This window comes from Salmo salar, chromosome ssa01 (genome assembly GCF_905237065.1).
Source record: "Salmo salar chromosome ssa01, Ssal_v3.1, whole genome shotgun sequence".
In the NCBI taxonomy this organism is placed as follows: domain Eukaryota; kingdom Metazoa; phylum Chordata; class Actinopteri; order Salmoniformes; family Salmonidae; genus Salmo; species Salmo salar.
The window spans coordinates 16,356,999-16,382,219 of record NC_059442.1 but is presented as its reverse complement, the minus strand read 5'-3'; the positions used below and the strand labels follow the sequence as shown (position 1 = coordinate 16,382,219).

Below are 25,221 nucleotides of genomic sequence, written 5' to 3'. Positions count from 1 at the left end.
AACGATGGCGGCCCCCATAAACTTACCACAAATTCCTTGTTTTGTTAAGTTTGTCGTATTGTACATTGCTCTCTGTTACTCTTTTTGTGTATGGTCATGAGCAGAGTATACATGATCAACATTTTTGCTTCAAGACGCCGGCAATTTGAAAAACGGATTTATTGGCACACTGAACCATATTGCACGCCATGGTTTAAAAACTCAGTTGATAGTATTAAAACAATGACGTCATATCTGAATTCTGCCATCTTTATGCACGTTCGCCACTAATTACCTGAGAGAACTTTGTGTGTTTGTTTGTTCGGTCTGACCTTACATTTGGTTCTTTTAATGTTTTTTGAAGATGCTACACGTTTAACAGAAGAAAACGAGAAACTGACCCGTCACTCTTCTTGTAGAGGTTCCCACAGCGCTCGGTACCATGCTCCTTGTTGCCCTGAGGCTGGTGCAAACTGTAGGTTGCGCTCTGTCTCACCTGGGACTCCTTCAACAATACCCACACACACACACACACACACACACACACACACACACACACACACACACACACACACACACACACAAGGATCTATGTACAGTAGGCACAAGACACCTCAGCCAGTGAGTTTGGGTGGGGTGCATCTCAATTGTCTACAGTGGCTACATCTCCTTGTACCTTTCCTTTGTCAGCTCTAATCTGAAAATTCCAGGATAGGAGAATATGGTGGCTTGGGATGCTGGCTGCGGCATGTGCTTTCTCCCATCCACTGCTTTTAGTGCAGGTGAAGAGAGGAGACAAGGAAGGGGAGCATCTTTAGACTATTGAGATACTGCTACACTATGTACATAAGACAAGCAGAGCCCTGGGGTCATGCACTAGTGACATCACCTCGTCACAGAGCCGAGAGGGGGAGGGGCCAAGGCAAAGACCTTTGGAAGATATTCTAAAAGAACGTCTTCAGGGTTCTGAATGTAGTGTTACCGTCGTCAACAATTTAAAAAGGAAAACAACTATTTCATAAGTACAGATAGAACCTTTGCTTTTCAGGCCGCCCCCACCAACTCTCTCTATTGAAAATGCTTGACAAAACACCACAACCAGATAGACAAGCACAGAAAGGAGGTGCAGAAGATAAACTTACTCTCCTAGACTTGGTTCACAAAGAGGCGGAAGCAGTGAAGTAAAGAACAGAACAGACAGATAAAACAGACAGTAGCCAAGTTCTCCACATAATAGCTAAAGCCAGGAAGTACACAAGTACACGTGGTAACTAAAAGTCACTTTGGATAAAAGCATCCGGTAAAGACAGTATTAAGCACATCGTAAGAGTGCACCATATACCATTAATGGGTTCCTTTCAATGAGCGTGCTAAAGTTGCCAGGGAGTGAAGGGGGCTTTGGTTATGTACATCGGGGTTTTGAACACCTAAATGCATCCCTAGATGACATACAGACAGCTATATTAGTGGATGTCTAACTTGGGCTTGTGACAGTGAAAAGACTAGGCCAGTAGAGGGCTTGGGCTTGTGACAGTGAAAAGACTAGGCCAGTAGAGGGCTTGGGCTTGTGACAGTGAAAAGACTAGGCCAGTAGAAGACTTGTGACAGTGAAAAGACCAGGCCAGTAGAGGACTTGTGACAGTGAAAAGACTAGGCCAGTAGAGGACTTGTGACAGTGAAAAGACCAGGCCAGTAGAGGGCTTGTGACAGTGAAAAGACCAGGCCAGTAGAGGACTTGTGACAGTGAAAAGACCAGGCCAGTAGAGGGCTTGTGACAGTGAAAAGACCAGGCCAGTAGAGGACTTGTGACAGTGAAAAGACTAGGCCAGTAGAGGGCTTGTGACAGTGAAAAGACCAGGCCCGTAGAGGGCTTGGGCTTGTGACAGTGAAAAGACTAGGCCAGTAGAGGGCTTGTGACAGTGAAAAGACTAGGCCCGTAGAGGGCTTGGGCTTGTGACAGTGAAAAGACTAGGCCAGTAGAGGGCTTGGGCTTGTGACAGTGAAAAGACCAGGCCAGTAGAGGGCTTGGGCTTGTGACAGTGAAAAGACTAGGCCAGTAGAGGGCTTGGGCTTGTGACAGTGAAAAGACCAGGCCAGTAGAGGACTTGTGACAGTGAAAAGACCAGGCCAGTAGAGGACTTGGGCTTGTGACAGTGAAAAGACTAGGCCAGTAGAGGACTTGTGACAGTGAAAAGACTAGGCCAGTAGAGGACTTGTGACAGTGAAAAGACTAGGCCAGTAGAGGGCTTGGGCTTGTGACAGTGAAAAGACTAGGCCAGTAGAGGGCTTGTGACAGTGAAAAGACTAGGCCAGTAGAGGACTTGGGCTTGTGACAGTGAAAAGACTAGGCCAGTAGAGGACTTGGGCTTGTGACAGTGAAAAGACCAGGCCAGTAGAGGGCTTGGGCTTGTGACAGTGAAAAGACCAGGCCAGTAGAGGGCTTGTGACAGTGAAAAGACCAGGCCAGTAGAGGGCTTGTGACAGTGAAAAGACCAGGCCAGTAGAGGGCTTGTGACAGTGAAAAGACTAGGCCAGTAGAGGGCTTGGGCTTGTGACAGTGAAAAGACTAGGCCAGTAGAGGGCTTGGGCTTGTGACAGTGAAAAGACTAGGCCAGTAGAGGGCTTGGGCTTGTGACAGTGAAAAGACTAGGCCAGTAGAGGACTTGTGACAGTGAAAAGACCAGGCCAGTAGAGGGCTTGTGACAGTGAAAAGACCAGGCCAGTAGAGGACTTGTGACAGTGAAAAGACCAGGCCAGTAGAGGGCTTGGGCTTGTGACAGTGAAAAGACCAGGCCAGTAGAGGGCTTGGGCTTGTGACAGTGAAAAGACCAGGCCAGTAGAGGGCTTGGGCTTGTGACAGTGAAAAGACTAGGCCAGTAGAGTGTTGCCGTGTGTGTGTGTGTGTGTGTGTGTGTGTGTGTGTGTGTGTACTGTATGTGTGTCATTGGTGGGTGTTACCATTAAAGGTTGATAGAGGGGGTTCCTTTGCATCTGTGACAGCGGCATGGGCAGCGCCTTTCTCCATTTTGAAGTAGTCCAATTCTTCTTCTACTACTTCTTTGAGTCGGTAAACAAACTGATAGGGTGCATACTGCCACCAGGAGTGTGTCATCTGAACAGGTATAAAGCCAAGGTTTGTATTTATAGCCACCTGTAGCTATGGAAGGTTTGCTCAGGAGTAATGTTCCCTCAAAATGGCCAGTTTGCCTACCCGGCGAGCAGGGCAGCTGAATCGGATACAGCCTAACCGCAAAAAGCCGGGAGCACATTTTTTTTTTTATTGAAACAAGGATTTAACAACACTAGGAATGCCTAGGAGATCGACCAGTCGATCGCGATCAACCGGTGACCACTGCTCTCGAAAGTTGAGTATAATCTCGCGCATTTCTCTGTGGGCTGATATTTCTGCGCGGCAGCCTCCGGGGCTACTGTGTGCTCGCAGCTTTGAGGGAACATAATTGGAATATAATTGATTGGCTGATCTCTTTTGATGACCTGGATAGAATTATGTGATCCTTCCTTAACCCATAGGAAGTCACACAAAGTTGACTACTTCAAAATGGTGAAAGTCCTCAGTGGCGTTGACCATGCTAAAACAGGCTATAGGCCCTAGAGCTGTCTAAGTATATGGGTGTTACCTCCTTCTGCTCCACCTGCAGCGCTGACTTGAGGACGTCCCGTAGCTGAGTGAGCTGCTTCCTCTCCTCATCCTGGGCCTGTTTTATCTGGAGAGGTCACAGCAAGGTCATACACAGCTCATACAAAGGTCACAGGTGTCATACAAAGTCACACAGAATACTTTTGAGGAATTCAACAGGAAAAGCAAGTTCTTACATACCAATAAAGATGTCAACAGTAGTCTTGAGGAACTCACCGTGTGTAAGTCTGTGGCTAGCTTCTCTATGGAGGGTTTGAGGTTGTCTACTGCTTTCAGCCCATCCTGAAAGAAACTAAAGAGAGAGACAAATCTACATCAGCCGCTTTTCCCACGAGTTGAGCATTTGGTCAAATGCAAACTTTCACTGACTTACTTGCACTGTGCATGGAAATATTTGATGAGATTCTGGAGTAGGTCCACCCCTTTCTTGATCTTGATCTCATTCACTTTAAGAAGATACTGTGAGACAGAATTTCACAATGTCAGCAAACCCTCCACTACATCTCTGGACTTGACTCAATCTGGCAACCCAGGCCTGAGCTCCACCACTTTCCTTACCCACCTCACACATCTGCAGCTGGAAGAACCTCCTCTCCTTCTCCATCTCCTCTGCTATCTCCGCCCCGCTGATCTCAGTGCGGATCATGCCGTGCTGCCGTGCATGCTCTTTCTTCTCCTTCTCGATCTTAGTGCTAAGACAGGAAGTTACATCATTCGGGTCCAAGTGTGGCATTCCCAACCACGGAAACAAACACAAACAGACAGTACACCAAACAGGAAATATAAAGAGGGAAGGGGGGGCTGGGGGGGGGGACCATTCCATGCAACAGAGCATTATTTTCCATTTGCTAACTAGCTTAGCCTATTCCCCAATAAAAAGATGCAGCATTTGGCTCCTCCCAAAAAGAAGCTTAGGGAGAGTGACGCCGGTTTCCCTTCAGGTTTGAGATCAGACGGCCTCTCACTCATGCGTTTTGTTATGGGTGTTAGGCCCTCATCACCGTGGTCCATCACTAAACCAACGTTAATGACTCATCCGTTTTTGGCACCTCTGCCTGCAGTCAGTCAACAGGTTGGATCATTTGGAAGCATCAAGACACAGACACAACAAGGCCATTCCAAACGAATCAGAACCAAGAAACAAAATGAAAAACAGATCATATCAAAACAGACAGAGAGGGGGGCATCAAGCTGATGGCAAAGTGGTGTGTGAATGCATGAGCCAGCGCTGTGGTTTGCTCCTGTAAGGCTGTGTAACCACAATGTTAATACAGCCGTAATGTACAAATTACCTCGACTAACCTGTACCCACACATTGACTTGGTACCGGTACCCCCTGTATATAGCCTCATAATTGTTATTTTGTGTTACTTTAGTTTATTTAGTAAATATTTTAACACAATTTTCTTAAAACTGCATTGTTGGTTAAGGGCTTGTAAGTAAGCATTTCACGTTAAGGTCTACACCTGTTGTATTTGGCGCATGTGACAAATACAATTTGATTTGATTAGGGCTGTGATGATACAGGTATCACAATATTTTTCCCATGGCAAAAAAACGAATATTAAGCAGATCAAACTCTTTGGTACTTTAACAACCTGCTGTGTAAACCCAGTAGTTGGTCAAAAGGTTCAAATCAACATTTCATATCGTAATGTCAAAGTAAGCGGCAATGATCATTTTTATTGTGCTGTAACTGAAACTACCGTAATTTCCGGACTATAAGCCGCAACTTTTTCCCAGCTTTGAATGTCGCGGCTTAAACAATGACGTGGCTAATATATGGATTTTTCCCACTTTCAATTTTTTTTCTCCAAAAAAACACATTCTGTGACGTGCTCAGTTTTTTGGCGGCATGAAGCTTTCATTAGACCAATGAAATTGCCGAACGGGTTAAGGTCAAACAACTTTTTGGTTTACTGTTTAGATTAAATGGAGCACTCTCAAACTTCCCATCATTCTGATTACAGTAGTCATTTTGTCACGGGAGCTTGGTCTTAATGAGTCGATGATAAGATGTTGGAAACAGCAGCGTGAGGAATTGACTCAGTGCAAAAAGACAACTAAAGCTTACTGCAATTATTATAATTTTTTTTACAAGCCGTGTTTCGTTAAAGCCCATTTTATTTTTGTTACAAGCTGTGTTTCGTTAAAGCCTATTTATTTTTGTTACAAGCTGTGTTTCGTTAAAGCCTATTTATTTTTGTTACAACCCGTGTTTCGTTAAAGCCTGTGTAAAGTTCATTTGTTTCAATGTACCGGTAGGCACCTGCGGCTTATAGACATGTGCGGCTTATTTATGTTCAAAATATATATATTTTTTTTAATTCAGTGGGTGCGGCTTATATTCAGGTGCACTTAATAGTCCGGAAATTACGGTAGAAGATCTTCTGATGTTCTTTCCCATCGTCAAAGGTACGTAATGGATTTTGTAAAGTGTTTTTACCCCGGGATAGCCCGCTAAAATGTATTGAGTGCAATTCGATCTACAGTACATCTACACCACGATATGAAACGTTGATTTGAACCTTCTGACCAACTAGTGGGTCAGGTGGCGCCCCACTGTCTGATTCATGTCGCTTGATTTCTGATGATATCAGTCGATATAATCAACAACTTTGTTCTGTATAGGGTGGCTTCCTACAGATCGAGTAGTGTGTCCTTTAATGACATTGGGGGAAGAAGTGCTGTGTCCATTGACAAACCAGAAGTATATAAACATCTTCAAATGAATGCAGCTGTGTCCGGTGTGTGTTAGTGAACAAGTTGCAGTAGTGGGCCTCAAAATCACATTCTAACCAGACAGCACTATAGAGGCAAGAACCAAACCAATCAGCTTTAGGTATATAGCGGGTGAGGGCATATCCATCCAACCGCTCAGACGAGCTCCAGCTAGATGTTTTTTCACATTCCTAGTTCTCGCTGGATTTAAACGTTGTATGTAAAATATTGTGTGCTATAGCTTTAAAAATAAATAAATGTGACTCTGGATGACAACATAATGATGTTTGTTTCCACCACTCCAGCTGTTTTCCTAAAGAAGTTACATCCGCTTCGTGCTTTGTTTCATTGCCGCGAAACTAACGAGTATCGCGATATTGGTATAGTCCCTAAATGTTATTTTTTAAATTTTATTTCACCTTTATTTAACCAGGTAGGCTAGTTGAGAACAAGTTCTCATTTACAACTGCGACCTGGCCAAGATAAAGCAAAGCAGTGCGACACAAACAACAACACAGAGTTACACATGGAATAAACAAGCGTACAGTCAATAACACAATAGAAAAAAAGAAAGTCTATATACAGTGTGTGCAAATGGCGTGAGGAGGTAAGGCAATAAATAGGCCATAGTAGCGAAGTAATTACAATTTAGCAGATTAACACTCGAGTGATAGATGAGCAGATGATGATGTGCAAGTAGAGATACTGGTGTGCAAAAGAGCAGAAAAGTAAATAAAAACAATATGGGGATGAGGTAGGTAGATTGGGTGGGCTATTTACAGATGGACTATGTACAGCTGCAGCGATCGGTTAGCTGCTCAGATAGCTGATAGCGATTTTTGCAATTCCTTCCAGTCACTGGCAGCAGAGAACTGGAAGGAAAGGCGGCCAAAGGAGGTGTTGACTTTGGGGTTGACCAGTGAGATATACCTGCTGGAGCGCATGCTACGGGTGGGTGTTGTTATCGTGACCAGTGAGCTGAGATAAGGCGGAGCTTTATCTAGCATAGACTTATAGATGACCTGGAGCCAGAGGGTCTGGCGACGAATATGTAGCGAGGGCCAGCCGACTAGAGCATACAGGTCGCAGTGGTGGGTGGTATAAGGTGATTTGGTAACAAAACGGATGGCACTGTGATAGACTGCATCCAGTTTGCTGAGTAGAGTATTGGAAGCTATTTTGTAGATGACATCACCGAAGTCGGGGATCGGTAGGATAGTCAGTTTTACTAGGGTAAGTTTGGCAGCGACAGTGAAGAAGGCTTTGTTGTGAAATAGATTTTGGATTGGAGATGTTTAATATGAGTCTGGAAGGAGAGTTTACAGTCTAGCCAGACACCTAGGTATTTGTAGTTGTCCACATATTCTAGGTCAGAACCGTCCAAGGTAGTGATGCTAGTCGGGCGGGCGGGTGCGGGCAGCGAACAGTTGAAAAGCATGCATTTGGTTTTACTAGCGTTTAAGAGCAGTTGGAGGCCAAGGAAGGAGTGTTGTATGGCATTGAAGCTCGTTTGGAGGTTAGTTAACACAGTGTCCAAAGAAGGGCCAGATGTATACAGAATGGTGTCGTCTGCGTAGAGGTGGATCAGGGAATCACCCGCAGCAAGAGCGACATCATTGATATATACAGAGAAAAGAGTCAGCCCGAGAATTGAACCCTGTGGTACCCCCACGGAGACTGCCAAAGGTCCGGACAACAGGCCCTCCGATTTGACACACTAAACTCTGTCTGCAAAGTAGTTGGTGAACCAGGTGAGGCAGTCATTTGAGAAACCAATGCTATTGAGTCTGCCGATAAGAATATGATGATTGACAGAGTCAAAAGCCTTGGCCAGGTCGATGAAGATGGCTGCACAGCACTGTTTTTTATCGATGGCGGTTATGATATCGTTTAGTACCTTGAGTGTTAATCTAACATCTACTGCTGTTCCAAAATACCTTAATCACACAGTTACTCCTTCAGCATTGTGACTCGTAATGCCACACCAATTTTATTAATAAAGGCACTTAAAGAAGTCACAGTTCCTGCTGCTGCTCCACAAACATTTATCTGCCTCAGGCAAAGTCATCTGGGTTGTATTCAGTCATTTTGTGTGGCTTCCTTTTTTGGTCTGAAACTGTCATACGGAAACACTTCAAGATGAGACTTCTTTCATTAATAAAACCTCTACAAAGCTAACACATTAATAGAGAAACAGCTAAAAACAGCCACATGTAGCGCAGTCGCCACAAGAGCCATGAAAGACCGTTGACACAGAGATAGTAGATCAACTGGAACTCAAACTGTAGGGACAACAGCAGGGTGCTCGCAAACCAGTTTAACCATATACAGGTTGAAAATGACAGATTTGGGCACTGATAAACAACTAAATTGGAACCCAGTGGCTGTACAGTAACATGCTCTACATGATGTTACAGCTCTGGCTCTGCGCGTCCCAGCGCTGCATGGGTTTTGACTGAGAGACGATCTGAACACCTCGCGCGTCTGTCTGTCTGTCTGTCTGTCTGTCTGTCTGTCTGTCTGTCTGTCTGTCTGTCTGTCTGTCTGTCTGTCTGTCTGTCTGTCTGTCTGTCTGTCTGTCTGTCTGTCTGTCTGTCTGTCTGTCTGTCTGTCTGTCTGTCTGTCTGTCTGTCTGTCTCTCTCTCACACACACACACACACACTCTCACACACACACTCTCACACACACACTCTCACACACACACACACACACACACACACACACACACGCACGCACGTGTCCTCACCTTCGGTCTAATAATTTTCCCATAATCTTGAAACGGTTCCCTTTCAATTGCTACCATGGTTATGCATATGTTTATTTGTCTTCTGTAAGAGACATTTAAATTTACCCCATCCTTATAGGACAATTCCCATGAGGGTAAAGGGTTAAGGCAGTCAGGGCCAGAGTAGAGTTTGAGGCAAAGAGTCTCATCGCTTGTGTCTGTGAAATATTGAAGGCGTTATAAATTTTAGACGAAGAGATTAGAGAGATTATGGAGATGTGAGAACCGATCGGATTGTGATCGGCAAACCTCAAAGAACATCAGAGCAGATGGGACAACGATGTTCTCGATCAAGCATAGTACTGCCCTCCATTGATAGCAGACTAGCAAAGAGGGGAGGGGGCATCAATGGAGTAATATAAAACGGGGTCAAAGACGTCAACATGGCATCCGGTTGAACTTTGAACTTGGTACAAAGTCAGTACTGTCTCGTCATCAGACTGGTGTTGGAGAAGAACATGTATTACCCTTTCAGTATAGAATGTCCTTTGCAGCTTGGAAAATATATCAGAGTGCTATAAAATGTCATATACCGCTGGCATGCAAAATCACAATGACGTCAGTGTGGATAGAGGGGTGTACAGAAGGGATGATATGTTATTGAGGGTGTATTCATTAATTGATGACCACAAGGTAAGTTTGTTTGGAAAATGGTGATTATTACAAGCACAGACAAGGAACAACACAAATATCACATTGCATCTCATTCAACATATTGCCTATGCATTTGATGATCAAATTGGACTACACCGATGACAATTACTGTATGCGGTCAAATGCAAACTATTACGATAGCACCAATATCTAAAAAGGTTATCAAAATGCTTGAACAGATTGCTACACTATGGCCATAGTATAAACTAATGGACCAAAAGACTATGGAATGACCATCTGTCTTTCTACTCTATGCTAATAATGTGAACGGGCCAGAACCTAAATTTCATATTGCTGCTAGTAAAATATTAAAATCCTTACACTTTCGTTTCGTAGTCTTTCCAGGCCTTATCAAAAGGCTTTTTCAGGTCCTGTGAAGAAAAAAAGCAGAAAAAAACAGGTGTCAACATTTGAACTTAAATTCAGAAACAGAATGTAGGCTAATGATGATCATATGAAGCAGATGCTAAACTACAGGACTGTTTTGCTAGCACAGACTGGAATATGTTCCGGGATTCTTCCTATGACATTGAGGAGGACACCACATCAGTCATTGGCTTCATCAATAAGTGCATCGATGACGTCGTCCCCACAGTGACCGTACATACCCAACCAGAAGCCATGGATTACAGGCAACATCCGCACTGAGCTAAAGGGTAGAGCTGCCGTTTTCAAGGAGCGGGACTCTAACCAGGAAGATTATAAGAAATCCCGCAATGCCCTCCGACGAACCATCAAACAGGCAAAGTGTCAGTACAGGACTAGGGTTCCAGGGCTTAACTTTCCATGGGAAGTTAAGCCCTGGAATTTGGGGAATTTTGCTTAAATTCATCAATAAAGTTAGCTTATAACAGTGAACCTTTTTTTGTGGGATACACATAAGGCAATTCTAGGTCTTGTGGCATGTTTTGGTTAAACTATCCACAATTCAATGGAATTGCAAACCTCTGCATGCACAGTGCATTCTTCCATTGCATGTGCAGTGCACTCTTCCATCACATGTACAGCTGATTCTCAAGATCTTGCAGACTAATGAGATGCTATTGAGCCCACACTACTACACTGTCTGAGCCAAGGACTACATGCTTTCTGGTAAGTTTTCATTACAATACTGGGTGGGGTGAATATATTTTATATGACATACATGATTTTTGGTTAACTAGTGAATAGTAGCCTAGAGCAAAGTGTGTTTAAATCATTTCTAACAATTTCTGCTGGTTAGTTTTTGCTACCATGTGGGTTTTAGCTTGCTGGAGCCTGCTAACTGAGGAGTGTTAATGCATACAGTTCCATACATGTTTCATTTTCAAACATTTATCTTACAAAAGGAGGAATTGTATTTGTATTTTTTTTACTCATTTATTTCTAATCCTTACAGGAAAATGCCACGGGCACCATCTGATGCGTGGAGACATTTCACTACAACTAATGTAGAAGGAAAAGCTGTGTACAACTGCAAATGCTGTGCCAAATCATATGTGAAGAATGCAACAAAGATGCAGAATCATCTGGCCAAGTGTAAAAAGTTCCCTCAGTGCTCACAACAAGCAACCTCTGACAAAAGTCCCTTTTATTTCTATTCAAGGTAAAAATGATGAATCAGATACCTTATCGATAGCAACAGCTCATGGTCCTCCTGGATTCAGAAGTTTTTTTGACTCAATGGAGGAACGTAGTCAGAGAAATGCTGATGAATGTCTTGCTCGAGCAGTGTATGCAACTGGTTCACCTCTGATGCTCACAGGCAATGTGTATTGGAAGAGATTTATGAATGTTCTTCACCCAGCATACACCGCTCCAACCAGACATGCTTTATCTACTCATTTACTGGATGCAGAGTTCAACAGAGTTCAAGTGAAGGTCAAGAAAATCATAGAGAAAACAGACTGTATTGCAATCATCTCTGATGGGTGGTCGAATGTTCGTGGGCAAGGAAAAATGTACTACATAATTTCCACCCCTCAACCAATATTCTACAAGAGCACAGACACAAGGGACAACAGACACACCAGTCTCTACATCGCAGATGAGCTGAAGGCAGTCATCAATTACCTTGGACCACAGAAGGTATTTGCACTGGTGAGAGACAATTGTGCGAACAAGAAGGCTGCTTGATCTAAAGTGGAGGAGTCCTACCCTCACATCACACCCATTGGCTGTGCTGCTCATGCATTGAATCTGCTCCTCAAGGACATCATGGCACTGAAAACAATGGATACACTCTACAAGAGCGCCAAGGAAATGGTTAGGTATGTGAAGGGTCATCAAGTTATAGCAGCAATCTACCTCACCAAGCAAAGTGAGAAGAATAAGAGCACCACATTGAAGCTGCCCAGCAACACCCATTGGGGTGATGATGTCATGTTTGACAGTCTTCTGGAGGGGGAAGAAGTCTCTCCAAGAAATGGCCATATCACAGTCTGCCGATATAGACAGCCCCATCAACAGGATCCTCCTGGATGATGCATTTTGAGAGGGAGAGTGGTAAAGCAGCCTGAAACCTACAGCAGTAGCCATTGCACGGATTGAGGGAGACAAGTCCATCCTGTCTGATGTTTAGATTCTGCTTGCAGATGTAAGAGAAGAAATTCGTACTACCCTGCCCACGTCCCTGTTGCTCCAAGCAGAGGAAACTGCAGTTCTGAAATACATCAAAAAGCGTGAAGACTTCTGCCTGAAGCCCAAACACGCCGCAGCGCACATGTTGGACCCCAAGAATACTGGCAAGAGCATCCTGTCTGGTGTAGAGATCAACAAGGCCTATGGTGTCATCACTACCATGTCTCGCCACCTTGGCCTGGATGAGGGCAAGGTTCTTGGCAGTCTGGCGAAGTACACTTTCAAGCAAGGGCTTTGGGATGGAGATGCAATATGGCAGTCATGCCAACATATCTCATCAGCCACCTGGTGGAAGGGACTTTGTGGATCTGAGGCTCTTTCCCCTGTTGCCTCCATCATCCTCCAAATCTCACGAACATCAGCCGCCTCAGAGCGCAACTGGTCCTTGTTTGGGAACACACACACACACACACACCAAAGCACACAACAGGCTGACCAATACAAGGGTTGAAAAATTGGTGGCCTTCCGGGTCAAATTGAGGCTTTTTGAGCCTGACAACGAGCCAACCTCAAAACGATTGGAAAGTGACAGTGAAGATGAGGCCCCAGTCTGATGTTCAAGAGGTGGACATTGAGGAGGTCCAGGGAGAAGACATGGAAGCCTGAGAGGAGGACAACCAAAGCTTTAGTTTGTAGACCATCATTTTACAGATGTATGTTGAAAACGTTTTTAGGAGATGCGATGGATCATTGGGGATCATTCAATATTCCCTTTTGTTGTTCAGTGAAATCATTCTATACGAAGAGTCAACTCATTTAATTAAAGTTCAATTCGGAACTAAATAGTTTTTTTTATTTCTATTGGAAGGATTTAATCATTTGCAATTATGTCTACTTATGATAAGGTAAAATGTTTATGTTTGTCTCCATATGATATGGTAAATATATCCAAAGCAAAAAACATTTACATTTAAATGGTATTAATAGTCACTTGCAAATATTTCCATTAATTGTGCTCGATAGAAAGCCCAATAGCCATCATCACTGTTACATCCTCAGAAAGCATGAGCTCCTGAGTTGGGAAAATCTTGTGCAATACACCGACGCATGTCTTGTATTCAAGATCCTAAATGGCCTAGCTCCCCCTCCACTCAGTATTTTTGTAAAACAGAAAACCCAAACATATGGCAGCAGATCCACAAGGTCTGCCATGAGAGGTGACTGTATAGTTCCCTTAAGGAAAAGCACCTTTAGTAAATCTGCTTTCTCTGTGAGAGCTTCCCATGTCTGGAATACACTGCCATCAGACACACATAACTGCACCACATATCACACTTTCACAAAATGCATGAAGACATGGCTAAAGGTCAATCAGACTTGTGAACATAATCCCTAGCTGTGTATTGCCGCTTTCCATGTTGTCTGTTGTCTGTAGCTTGTGAGGTGTGGAAACACTTTTTATGGATTTTGTCTTGTTGCTTTTTGTTCTATGTTGCTCTGTCTGTATGCTACATCTTGCTTGTCCTATGTTGCTCTGTCTGTATGCTATGTCTTGCTTGTCCTATGTTACTCTGCGTGTGCTCACTGTTCAATGATTGTCTATATTGTAATTGTTTTTAATAACCTGCCCAGGGACTGCGGTTGAAAATTAGCCGGCTGGCTAAAACCGGCACTTTTACTGAAACGTTGATTAATGTGCACTGTCCCTGTAAAAATAAAATAAACTCAAAAAACTCAAATTCCCATATATTCCCGTTAATTCCCATGGAAAGTTTCCACCTCTGAATATTCCCCAAAATGTGCAACCCTATACAGGACTAAGACCGAATCACACTACACCGGCTCCAACGCTCGTCGGATGTGGCAGGGCTTGCAAACTATTACAGACTACAAAGGGAAGCACAGCCAAGAGCTGCCCAGTGACACAAGCCTACCAGACGAGCTAAATGACTTCTATGCTCGTGTCAAGGTAAGTAACACTGAAACATGCATGAGCTGTACCGGACGACTGTGTGATCACGCTCTCTGCAGCCGATGTAAGACCTTTAAACAGGTCAACATTCACAAGGCCGCAGGGCCAGATGGATTTCCAGGACGTGTACTCCGGGCATGCGCTGACAAACTGGCAAGTGCCTTCACTGACATTTTCAACCTCTTTCTGTTCGAGTCTGTAATACCAACATGTTTTAAGCAGAGCACCATAGTTCCTGTGCCCAAGAACACTAAGGTAACCTGCCTAAATTACTACCAATCCATAGCACTCACGTCTGTAGCCATGGAATGCTTTGAAAGGCTGGCCATGGCGCACATCAACACCATTATCCCAGAAACCCTAGATCCACACTAATTTGCATACTACCCCAACAGATCCACACCTGGACAAAAGGAACACCTATGTGAGAATGCTATTCATTGACTACAGCTCAGCGTTCAACACCATAGTGCCCTCAAAGCTCATCAATAAGCTAAGGACCCTGGGACTAAACACCTCCCTCTGCAATTGGATCGTGGACTTCCTGACAGGTCGCCCCCAGGTGGTAAGGATAGGTAACAACACATCCACCACGCTGATCCTCAACACGGGAGCCCCTCAGGGGTGTGTGCTCATTCCCCTACTGTACTCCATGTTCACTCATGGCTGCACGGCCAGGCACGACTCCAACACCATCATTAAGTTTACCGATGACAAAACAGTGGTAGGCCTAATCACCAACAACGAGACAGCATATAGGGAGAATGTCAGAGACCTGGCTGTGTGGTGCCAGGACAACAACCTTTCCCTCAACATGATCAAGACAAAGGAGATGATTGTGGACTACAGGAAAATGAGGACAGAGCACACCCCCATTCTCATCGATGGGGCTGTAGTGGAGCAGGTTGAGAGCTTCAAGTTCCTTGGTGTCCACATCACCAACAAACTAACATGGTCCAAGCTCACCAAGACAGTCGCGAAGAGGGCACGACAAAACCTATTCCCCCTCAGGAGACTGAAAAGATTTGGCATGGGTCCTCAGATCCACAAAAGGTTTTACAGCTGCATCATCGAGAGCATCCTGACTGGTTGCATCACTGCCTGGTATGGCAACTGCTCGGCCTCTGACCACAAGGCACTACAGAGGGTAATGCGTATGGCCCAGAACATCACTGGGGCCAAGCTTCCTGCCATCCAGGACCACTATACCAGGCAGTGTCAGAGGAAGGCCCAAAAAATTGTCAAAGACTCCAGCCACCGAAATCATAGACTGTTCTCTCTTACCACATGGCAAGCAGTACCGGAGCTCCAAGTCTAGGTCCAAGAAGCTTCTAAACAGCTTCTACCTCCAAGCCATAAGACTACTGAACATCTAATCAAATGGCTACCCAGGCTACTTGCATTGCCCCCCCCTCCTTTACGCTGCTGCTACTTTCTGTTATTATCTATGCATAAGTCACCTTAATAACTCTACCCACATGTATATATTACCTCAATTACCTCGACTAACCGGTGCCCCCGCACATCGACTCTGTACCGGTACCCCCTGTATATAGCCTCACTATTGTTATTTTACTGTTGCTCCTTAATAATTTGTTACTTTATTTCTTTTTTAGGTATTTTTCTTAAAACTGCATTGTTGGTTAAGGGCTCGTAAGTAAGAGTTCCACTGTTGTTTTCGGCGCACGTGACAAATACAATTTGATTTGATCGATGAGTCAGATCTATATACCAAGATTTGTACACACAACTCCACCCACAACTGTAATATATCTGAAATATCATATTTACATAAGTATTCAGACCCTTTATTCAGTACTTTGTTGAAGCACCTTTGGCAGTGATTACAGCCTCGAGTCTTCTTGGGTACGACAATACAAGCTTGGCACACCTGTATTTGGGGAGTTTCTCCCATTCTTCTCTGCAGATCCTCTCAAGCTCTGTCAGGTTGGATGGGGAGTGTTGCTGCACAGCTATTTTTAGGTCTCTCCAGAGATATTTGATTGGGTTCAAGTCCAGGCTCTGACTGGGCCACTCAAGGACATTCAGAGACTTGTCCCGAAGCCACTCCTGCGGTGTCTGTGTTATCCATATTAAAGTTATTGTAAGTCCGGTCCACATTTACTTTTTCTTCACATTATAAGCACAGCAATGGGGGGAAAACACCATTATCAAAAGTGACCACAAATGTGATTATGCATGTAATGCTTTTATTATAAAAGTGCATTTTTTATAGTTAAAATGATCTTCCCCAAGCTTGAAACTAACACGCTGCTTATGTATACCAGTTAGGCTCTACACCCTTTGTAAAGCAGATTAATGTGCTTAATTTTCAGACGTTATTTGGCCACTTTAGTTGTGATACAAACCTTATAGGCCTATGGGCTAGGCTACATGAGGTGTACGACTATGACTCGAAAAAGTAATACAAAAAAATACATTGTTTCTTGCCTTAAACTGGGTATCATTCACAAGTGATAATATATAATTCACAAGTGATAAGATAGTCCCCCATCAGACTTTAATAGATTTAATCTTGTCGTTACATATACTAAATAACGTGTGTGAAATGCGTTTTGATTTAGAATGGACCATTATCATGCACCAGTCTCGAAACAGGTGCAGGGGAAAAAATACATGTCATCTCTGCACTTAAATAGTGAATGGAGGATGCTTTTCCTGTGGTTCATTTTCATGCCAGCCAGGCAGGCTATACTCCTGTTGTAAAGACAAGCAATGTGCTGAATATTTGCTTAATATCAGGAAAGTTGAGAAATAAATATAGTAGCCTTAGCCTAAAGAAAGTTGATGGGCCCTACTTTTTATTTTATTTTTAAGAGTCCATCACTCTTTTCTCACGCAATTTCATAGCCTATAGAAATGTTGCGCAACATGAGCTCATGGGCTCTCATGAAGTGTTTGATTCAATTTGATTTGAATTGATGTCAGAGGGACTAGAGGAACAATAGAGTGCGGAGTACCAGGCAGTTAGCAAGTTTGGTAGGCTACTAATGACCATCAGCAGCATCAGAGCATGGATAAGCCTAAATACCGTTACTAAACAGTCACGTGGAATTTGACTGCATTCATGACTTGTGACCGGTGTGCCAGTAATACGGTCCCCGCAACAGCCCTACTCATGATTAAATGTTTTAACATTTCTCTTAACCACAATCCTTGGAGGTTTCTTTGGAACCTTGGTGTTCATGGTTATGGTGACAATATTATGGTCTGTCCAGCGCACTGGCATTGATCTGGCTTTTAAGCATTACAATGGTATATTACAGATGATCAGATCAATGCACGCATCTGAACGGTGACCTAACTTAGTAGCATCATTAACCAATTGTTTCAAACCACAGCTCTCGGCATATGTCATTAATGTAGTTATATTTGAACTATTATGATCCTTCCAATTTATATTAAAATCACCCAAGATAATTACATCTCTGTTACTATCTGTGGCCTGCTCAAACCCAGTGCATAAGTAATACAAATAGGACACCTTAGAGCTAAGAGGTCTATACACACATCCTACCAATATGGGTGCCTGGTGAAGCAGATGTACTTGAGCCCATAGTGCCTCTATTTGACATATATTGTCATCCCTCTTCTTAAAAGGTATATGATTCTGAATGTACAGTGCTACACTCCCACCATTCCTATTCCTGTCCCTTCTAAGTAGACTATATCCATGAATGTTAATTTGCCCATCATTAACAGATGCATCCAAATGAGTTTCGGTCAAAGCTAAAATATGAATATTATTTATGTTGACCAAGTTAAAAACCTCATGTATTTTGTTAGGAAGGCTAACCTTAGCTATACGCAGCCCATTCCTTGTCAAGTGAAGATCGATAGAGCATGTATTTGTTATACTGTAGTTGAAGTTGCCATGACACACTACAACACACAAACTCAGATTTGAACATTCGATTAAAATTGCCAGGAAGTTACTCTAGAGTCCCGACCCTTTTTTTGTTTTCGCCTAAAATGACATACACAAATCTAACTGTCTGTAGCTCAGGACCTGAAGAAAGGATATGCATATTCTTGATACCATTTGAAAGGAAACACTTTGAAGTTTGTGGAAATGTGAAATTAATGTAGGCGAATATAACACATTAGATCTGGTAAAAGATAATACAAAAAAAAAAATGAGTTTTCCATTTTTTTGTTTTGTTCCATCATCTTTGAAATGCAAGAGAAAGGCCATAATATTGCAGTTTAGGTGCAATTTAGATTTAGCAGTGTGTGTGCAAAGTTTCAGATTGATCCAGCGAAGCATTGCAATAGTGCACCGTATTTTCTATCAAGTCTGCCCAAATGTGCCGAATTGGTCAATTGATACATTTTCAAGTACATAACTATAGAGAATGGTAACACAATATGGTATGGTATGATAGGGTAATACAACATTTAAGTTTACACACTCCCAGGAATGTCATACATGATGGTGGATCATTAGCTTATACACTAACTTTCACACATCTAGATGGTTGTGCGGGGAGGGTGTGGAGACAGCAGGGGTTCAAGCTGTAGAACCCAGTTCCTACATTTCAATATACATATGTTTTTTATCAAACAAACCTATGCTACACCACTGAACAGCTAAACAGATTTCCCATCGTAATACGGTAGCGTTCAACAGCTGTTCGATCAAACGCTAGATTATGCAACCCTTTTCCTGCCTGCACCAATGAATAAACAGTGATTAGGGACAAACAAAAACAGACATTAACGGGTGAAATTGCCTGTGTAATTTTCTCTCCATACACTGCAGCGGTGGCCATAATTGCTGCTTCTGAGGCCGATGAAAATACTGTTAAACATGATGAGATGGATTAACTGATTGCACTGCTAATTTGTTTCTTTATTGTGGATTTTCTGACTGCATCCTGATCACTCACTTCAGAGAGCACTGGTATCATGCTACAGTATCATGAGTTTCTAAATGGTATTGCTCCTTTCTGCTGAAACCTTAAAATGTAACAGCGTTTTTCAAATCAAATAATTTATTCAGTGACCGCCATAAAGGCATTTTTATAGTGTCATTAACTGGAATGAAAAAAGGAGGCGGTATAAAATGTGACGCATCCTGGAACAAAAGCTCATCTTTCTAAAGCTTTGTTACAATAAATGTACTACCGTATTATTACAATCAATCTGGAGCTATTTTGTTGTCATATTAAACATATTGCCTGAAATCTCATTTTTAAGATGCGTCCCAAATGGTACCCCCTGCAAGCGCCACGTCTTTCTGTGGGTACCAGCACTGTTCACGACACGCTGTTCACACCCCTCCTGTGGAGAAAATGCTGCAGGTTTAAAGCTTATTTCCTGCAATTCTACACATTTTGTCATGGGGTGCAAAGAACATTTAGCAGTTTTAAAGCACATTTTTCTTGCAATTCTATAAAGGCCTAATGTGTATTCATGTTATATTTGAGTGAGAAAACAATGACAATATCGATGGGCAAATAAAATGAAATAAAAAACCGTTAGCTGACATGGGCTACTGTATCTGGACATTTCTGATAAGTTATATCTCTCTAAGCTATACAATGACTGACATGACAAGAGGAACTGATGATGCACTATCCAATATCCAAATTACACCTTGTGCATTCTACTATTACAACTTTCAAGATGAAGTTTAAAGCCAGACTTTCTTTAGAGTTCCTTCTACAGTAGTACTTGTGTTGTGACCTGTGGTGTAGTGGAGGGTAAGGTAAATGGAAGTAAACACAGTTTATTTCTTTAAGGGTTTACCCACCTTTTGGAGAAAAATGGATTGAAAGTTTTACTTTATTCACCGCAAACTGCAATCAGAGCTTACCCCCCCCCTCAGTCAACAAATCAGTAAGAGACCCAAAGAAAAAGAGAGCGACTACTGAAGGAAAACAAAAAATAGACAGCGTAAGAGAGAGAAAGCGAGAGACAAAGTGGTGAAGACAGAAAGGGAGAGAGAAAATGAGGTGGCAGAGAGCGAGAGAGACAAAGAGGAAGACAGAAAGGGAGAGAGAAAAATGAGGTGGCAGAGAGCGAGAGAGAGCGAAAGAGAACAAAAAAAGCCACAGGAGCAAGACAATATCAGGCAGGGAATCAGGGCGTAGGGCAGCACATTCTCAGTGTGCGCGGCTCGATGGGCAGTGAAGTGACGAGCTAGCTAGCTTCCACACAACAACAGTCAAATAAAATTATATTTGTCACATGCTTTGTAGATAACAGGTGTAGACTAACAGCGCAATGCTTACTTATGCGTCCTTTTCCACCAATGCAGTAGGGCAGTGGTTCCCAAACTTTGGGGCGCAACCCCTAGGGTTCGGCAGAAATGTAACTTGTCAGACATATCCAGATCAACTGGCCCATATCAGCTAACGTTTTTTTATGTAGTTTTTTTAGCCTCTAGACTGTTGTAATGTTTTGGTAGAATTGCAGGAAATAAGCTTAAACGTGGAAAATGTTCTCCACCAACAGGAGGGGTGTAAACAGTTTGTGTCATGAACAGTGCTTGTGCCCATAAAAATAAACACAAAATGTTCCCTAATGCTGGAAGGTGGGCCCCGAGTGAAAACGTTAGGGAACCCCTGTAGTAGGGAGTGGGGTGCTAGCCTAGCGTGACTGGGTAAGTATCTACTAGCTTCCACATTACAAAAAGAGGGAACAGGGCAGGGCCACTTAGCTGTGTGAAATGCTGGAGGAGCACAGCCAAACAGGGTTCACATCCACTAAAATAGAAAATAGCACTCTGCTGTTGAGTTATTCTCCTGCAGCCTCTTTCTTGGTCAAGTGTTTCATTGCTTGGTTTAATTTATTCTAGACTCCTTCACTACTGTCCTTGTCTTAGCGAACATGGTCAATAGCCACCAGTGGCCTCTAAGGCTTCAAAATGTGAAGTGTACTTTCCAGTGCTCCAGAATGGAATGACTTCACTGTTGAGGTGGTGCAGTAGTGGTAGGCCTACATGCCTGTCCAGTGAATTGGAATGTGACCTGTAAGGGCCTTTTCAAGACCTCAAACCTAAACAGAAAAATGACAGATTTCAACCTCCCGTGTCCTCAACCTGTTCTTGCTGTGGTCAAGAGCACCTGTTAAAACCCCATGATTTATGATGCTACCACTCCCTAATCTGTTCTTGGTGAGGAATAAAGGTGAGATCATTCCTTTGGCAGAGGTGCTAGGAGCTAAAAGGCTCAGTGATCATCCCGTGTGGGCGGGTGGGTTTCACAACTCACTGGCCCACTATGGGGGGGGGGATCATCTGGGCTCACATCAGTCAGAACTCAGGATCTACCCACTGCTTGTGTGTGTGTGTGTGTGTGTGTGTGTGTGTGTGTGTGTGTGTGTGTGTGTGTGTGCATAGATACAAAGGATCAGAAAGTTTAGCATTGGAAGGGATGACGTCATCCCAGTGTTCAGTCCAGTCCGAAAATCCCCATGGCTCTGGTGTTTGGTGGTCTCAGCACTTTCCACCAGTCTGTTTATGTTCAGTGTTTGGAGTTGGAAGGTGGGTTAGGTGGAGCTGTGGGGCCCAGTCAGCAACAATAACCTATACACCAAGTAAGAGGGCATTAGCCAGCACTTTGCCACAGACAGGGAGTGTATGCTGTGTCATCATTAGTTGTGTCCTATTCCAGTTTGGACTAAGGAGATTTCAGTAGTACTTCACATACAGTGTATGATGCTCCAACCGAAGTACCAAACCAATATGAATCTTGGCTTACTTTAAGCTTTCTAGGGCTGTCTTTGACTCCGTAGAAGCAGACCGGACCCAGGCTAGTGTAGCCAGATACACTGTAAACTTGAACACACACCCACCCACACATATGCACGCAGGCAGGTAGGGACATAGGCCTACACACACGCAGGCAGGCAGGTAGGGACATAGGCCTACACACACACGCAGGCAGGCAGGTAGGCACATAGGCCTACACACACACACGCAGGCAGGCAGGTAGGCACATAGGCCTACACACACACGCAGGCAGGCAGGTAGGCACATAGGCCTACACACACGCAGGCAGGCAGGTAGGCACATAGGCCTACACACACGCAGGCAGGCAGGTAGGCACATAGGCCTACACACACGCAGGCAGGCAGGTAGGCACATAGGCCTACACACACGCAGGCAGGCAGGTAGGCACATAGGCCTACACACACGCAGGCAGGCAGGTAGGCACATAGGCCTACACACACGCAGGCAGGCAGGTAGGCACATAGGCCTACACACACGCAGGCAGGCAGGTAGGGAAAAGGCCTACACACACGCAGGCAGGCAGGTAGGCACATAGGCCTACACACACGCAGGCAGGCAGGTAGGGACATAGGCCTACACACACGCAGGCAGGCAGGTAGGCACATAGGCCTACACACACGCAGGCAGGCAGGTAGGCACATAGGCCTACACACACGCAGGCAGGCAGGTAGGGACATAGGCCTACACACACGCAGGCAGGCAGGTAGGGACATAGGCCTACACACACACACGCAGGCAGGTAGGGAGATAGGCCTACACACACACACGCAGGCAGGTAGGGAGGGACATAGGCCTACACACACGCACGCAGGCAGGTAGGGACATAGGCCTACACACACGCAGGCAGGCAGGTAGGGACATAGGCCTACACACACACACGCAGGCAGGTAGGGAGATAGGCCTACACACACACACGCAGGCAGGTAGGGAGGGACATAGGCCTACACACACGCACGCAGGCAGGTAGGGACATAGGCCTACACACACGCAGGCAGGCAGGTAGGGACATAGGCCTACACACACGCACGCAGGCAGGTAGGGACATAGGCCTACACACACACGCACGCAGACAGGTAGGCACATACGCCTGCACGCATACACACACACTCTGAGCTCACAGTGCCGCAGGTCAGGAGTGTATGAGTCATTCACCTTCCATACGGAAGTAACATCAAAATGCCAAAGTGAAAGGAAACCGAAAACGCAGGGGTCCTAACCTCATAACCCCACAGAGCAGCATGTCAAATCCTCAACATCCTTTCCCTGTTGAGGTGGGAACAGCAGGAAGAAGAGATGAGTGGAGCGTAAAACGGCCTCAATTCCGTTTTGAACTAAATGGTTATGGTGTGAAAGTGCTGTGATCTCAGCTCAATTACTGTCAGTCTCCCGTAGGAACGGCTAAGTACCATCCCAGACCGCAGTCACTGAAATACGAGCCAATGTCAAGCTAACGCTGTCGTCTCTACAAAGTGCTATAACTCAACCCCCAGCCTTACTTACACTATGCATTTACTGAACAGTTTTCATGTCTGTGGCATACTCACAATGAACAAAAGACTACTGAATCTGACGTGGTCTCCTCTTGATGATAGAGGAGGACAGGAGAGTCTGTTTTATGTTTGAGTCAGACTAGATGAAACCCCAAATAGGCTAGAGCGGTGTGTCTGGGATGGAGGGTCTCTCTCTCTCTCCCTACCAAACACTACTCAGGCTGGTCTAGACGTCTTCCTCCTGCTCTCCACAGGTACTTCCCCTGGGAGAGGAAAGGAGGAATAATGATGAGAAAGTGAGGGGGGATAGCAAACGGTACACATTGCAAGCTGGGATGGAAAGCCTTCAATTGTCACTTTGTCTCTCACTCACACACACATACTTTCTCTCTCTCTCTCCCCTCCCTCAGTGGTAATGGATAGACAGGATAAATGAGTCAGAGCAGAGCACCGTGACTAGCACCCCATTAGCCCCATGTCAAGAGTGTAAGGAGAGTCCCCAGTCACCATGTCAAGAGTGTAAGGAGAGTCCCCAGTCACCATGTCAAGAGTGTAAGGAGAGTCCCCAGTCACCATGTAAAGAGTGTAAGGAGAGTCCCCAGTCACCATGTCAAGAGTGTAAGGAGAGTCCCCAGTCACCATGTCAAGAGTGTAAGGAGAGTCCCCAGTCACCATGTAAAGAGTGTAAGGAGAGTCACCAGTCACCATGTAAAGAGTGTAAGGAGAGTCACCAGTCACCATGTAAAGAGTGTAAGGAGAGTCACCAGTCACCATGTAAAGAGTGTAAGGAGAGTCACCAGTCACCATGTCAAGAGTGTAAGGAGAGTCACCAGTCACCATGTAAAGAGTGTAAGGAGAGTCACCAGTCACCATGTAAAGAGTGTAAGGAGAGTCCCCAGTCACCATGTCAAGAGTGTAAGGAGAGTCACCAGTCACCATGTCAAGAGTGTAAGGAGAGTCCCCAGTCACCATGTAAAGAGTGTAAGGAGAGTCCCCAGTCACCATGTAAAGAGTGTAAGGAGAGTCACCAGTCACCATGTAAAGAGTGTAAGGAGAGTCCCCAGTCACCATGTAAAGAGTGTAAGGAGAGTCCCCAGTCACCATGTAAAGAGTGTAAGGAGAGTCCCCAGTCACCATGTCAAGAGTGTAAGGAGAGTCACCAGTCACCATGTAAAGAGTGTAAGGAGAGTCCCCAGTCACCATGTAAAGAGTGTAAGGAGAGTCACCAGTCACCATGTAAAGAGTGTAAGGAGAGTCCCCAGTCACCATGTAAAGAGTGTAAGGAGAGTCCCCAGTCACCATGTAAAGAGTGTAAGGAGAGTCCCCAGTCACCATGTCAAGAGTGTAAGGAGAGTCCCCAGTCACCATGTCAAGAGTGTAAGGAGAGTCCCCAGTCACCATGTCAAGAGTGTAAGGAGAGTCCCCAGTCACCATGTAAAGAGTGTAAGGAGAGTCACCAGTCACCATGTCAAGAGTGTAAGGAGAGTCCCCAGTCACCATGTAAAGAGTGTAAGGAGAGTCCCCAGTCACCATGTAAAGAGTGTAAGGAGAGTCCCCAGTCACCATGTAAAGAGTGTAAGGAGAGTCACCAGTCACCATGTAAAGAGTGTAAGGAGAGTCACCAGTCACCATGTCAAGAGTGT

At 44.4% G+C, this 25,221-nt stretch overlaps 1 protein-coding gene across 8 annotated transcripts in view; it reads right to left on the bottom strand.

Annotated features, from left to right (window-relative positions):
• Positions 1-25,221, bottom strand: part of LOC106566627 (arf-GAP with SH3 domain, ANK repeat and PH domain-containing protein 2) — a 116,730-nt gene that overhangs the window by 32,604 nt on the left and 58,905 nt on the right. For 4 of the 8 annotated variants that reach the window (XM_014134877.2, XM_014134949.2, XM_014135269.2 and 1 more), the window contains exons 5-11: positions 10,120-10,169; positions 4,200-4,329; positions 4,011-4,096; positions 3,854-3,929; positions 3,618-3,704; positions 1,122-1,130; positions 381-484 (exon numbers count right to left, since the gene is read on the bottom strand). In XM_014134877.2, coding sequence (XP_013990352.1) covers positions 381-484; positions 1,122-1,130; positions 3,618-3,704; positions 3,854-3,929; positions 4,011-4,096; positions 4,200-4,329; positions 10,120-10,169 — 542 coding nt within the window. The remainder of the gene's footprint in view (positions 1-380; positions 485-1,121; positions 1,131-3,617; positions 3,705-3,853; positions 3,930-4,010; positions 4,097-4,199; positions 4,330-10,119; positions 10,170-25,221) is intronic. The other 4 variants (XM_014135111.2, XM_014135357.2, XM_014135177.2 and 1 more) reach the window with 2 other exon arrangements.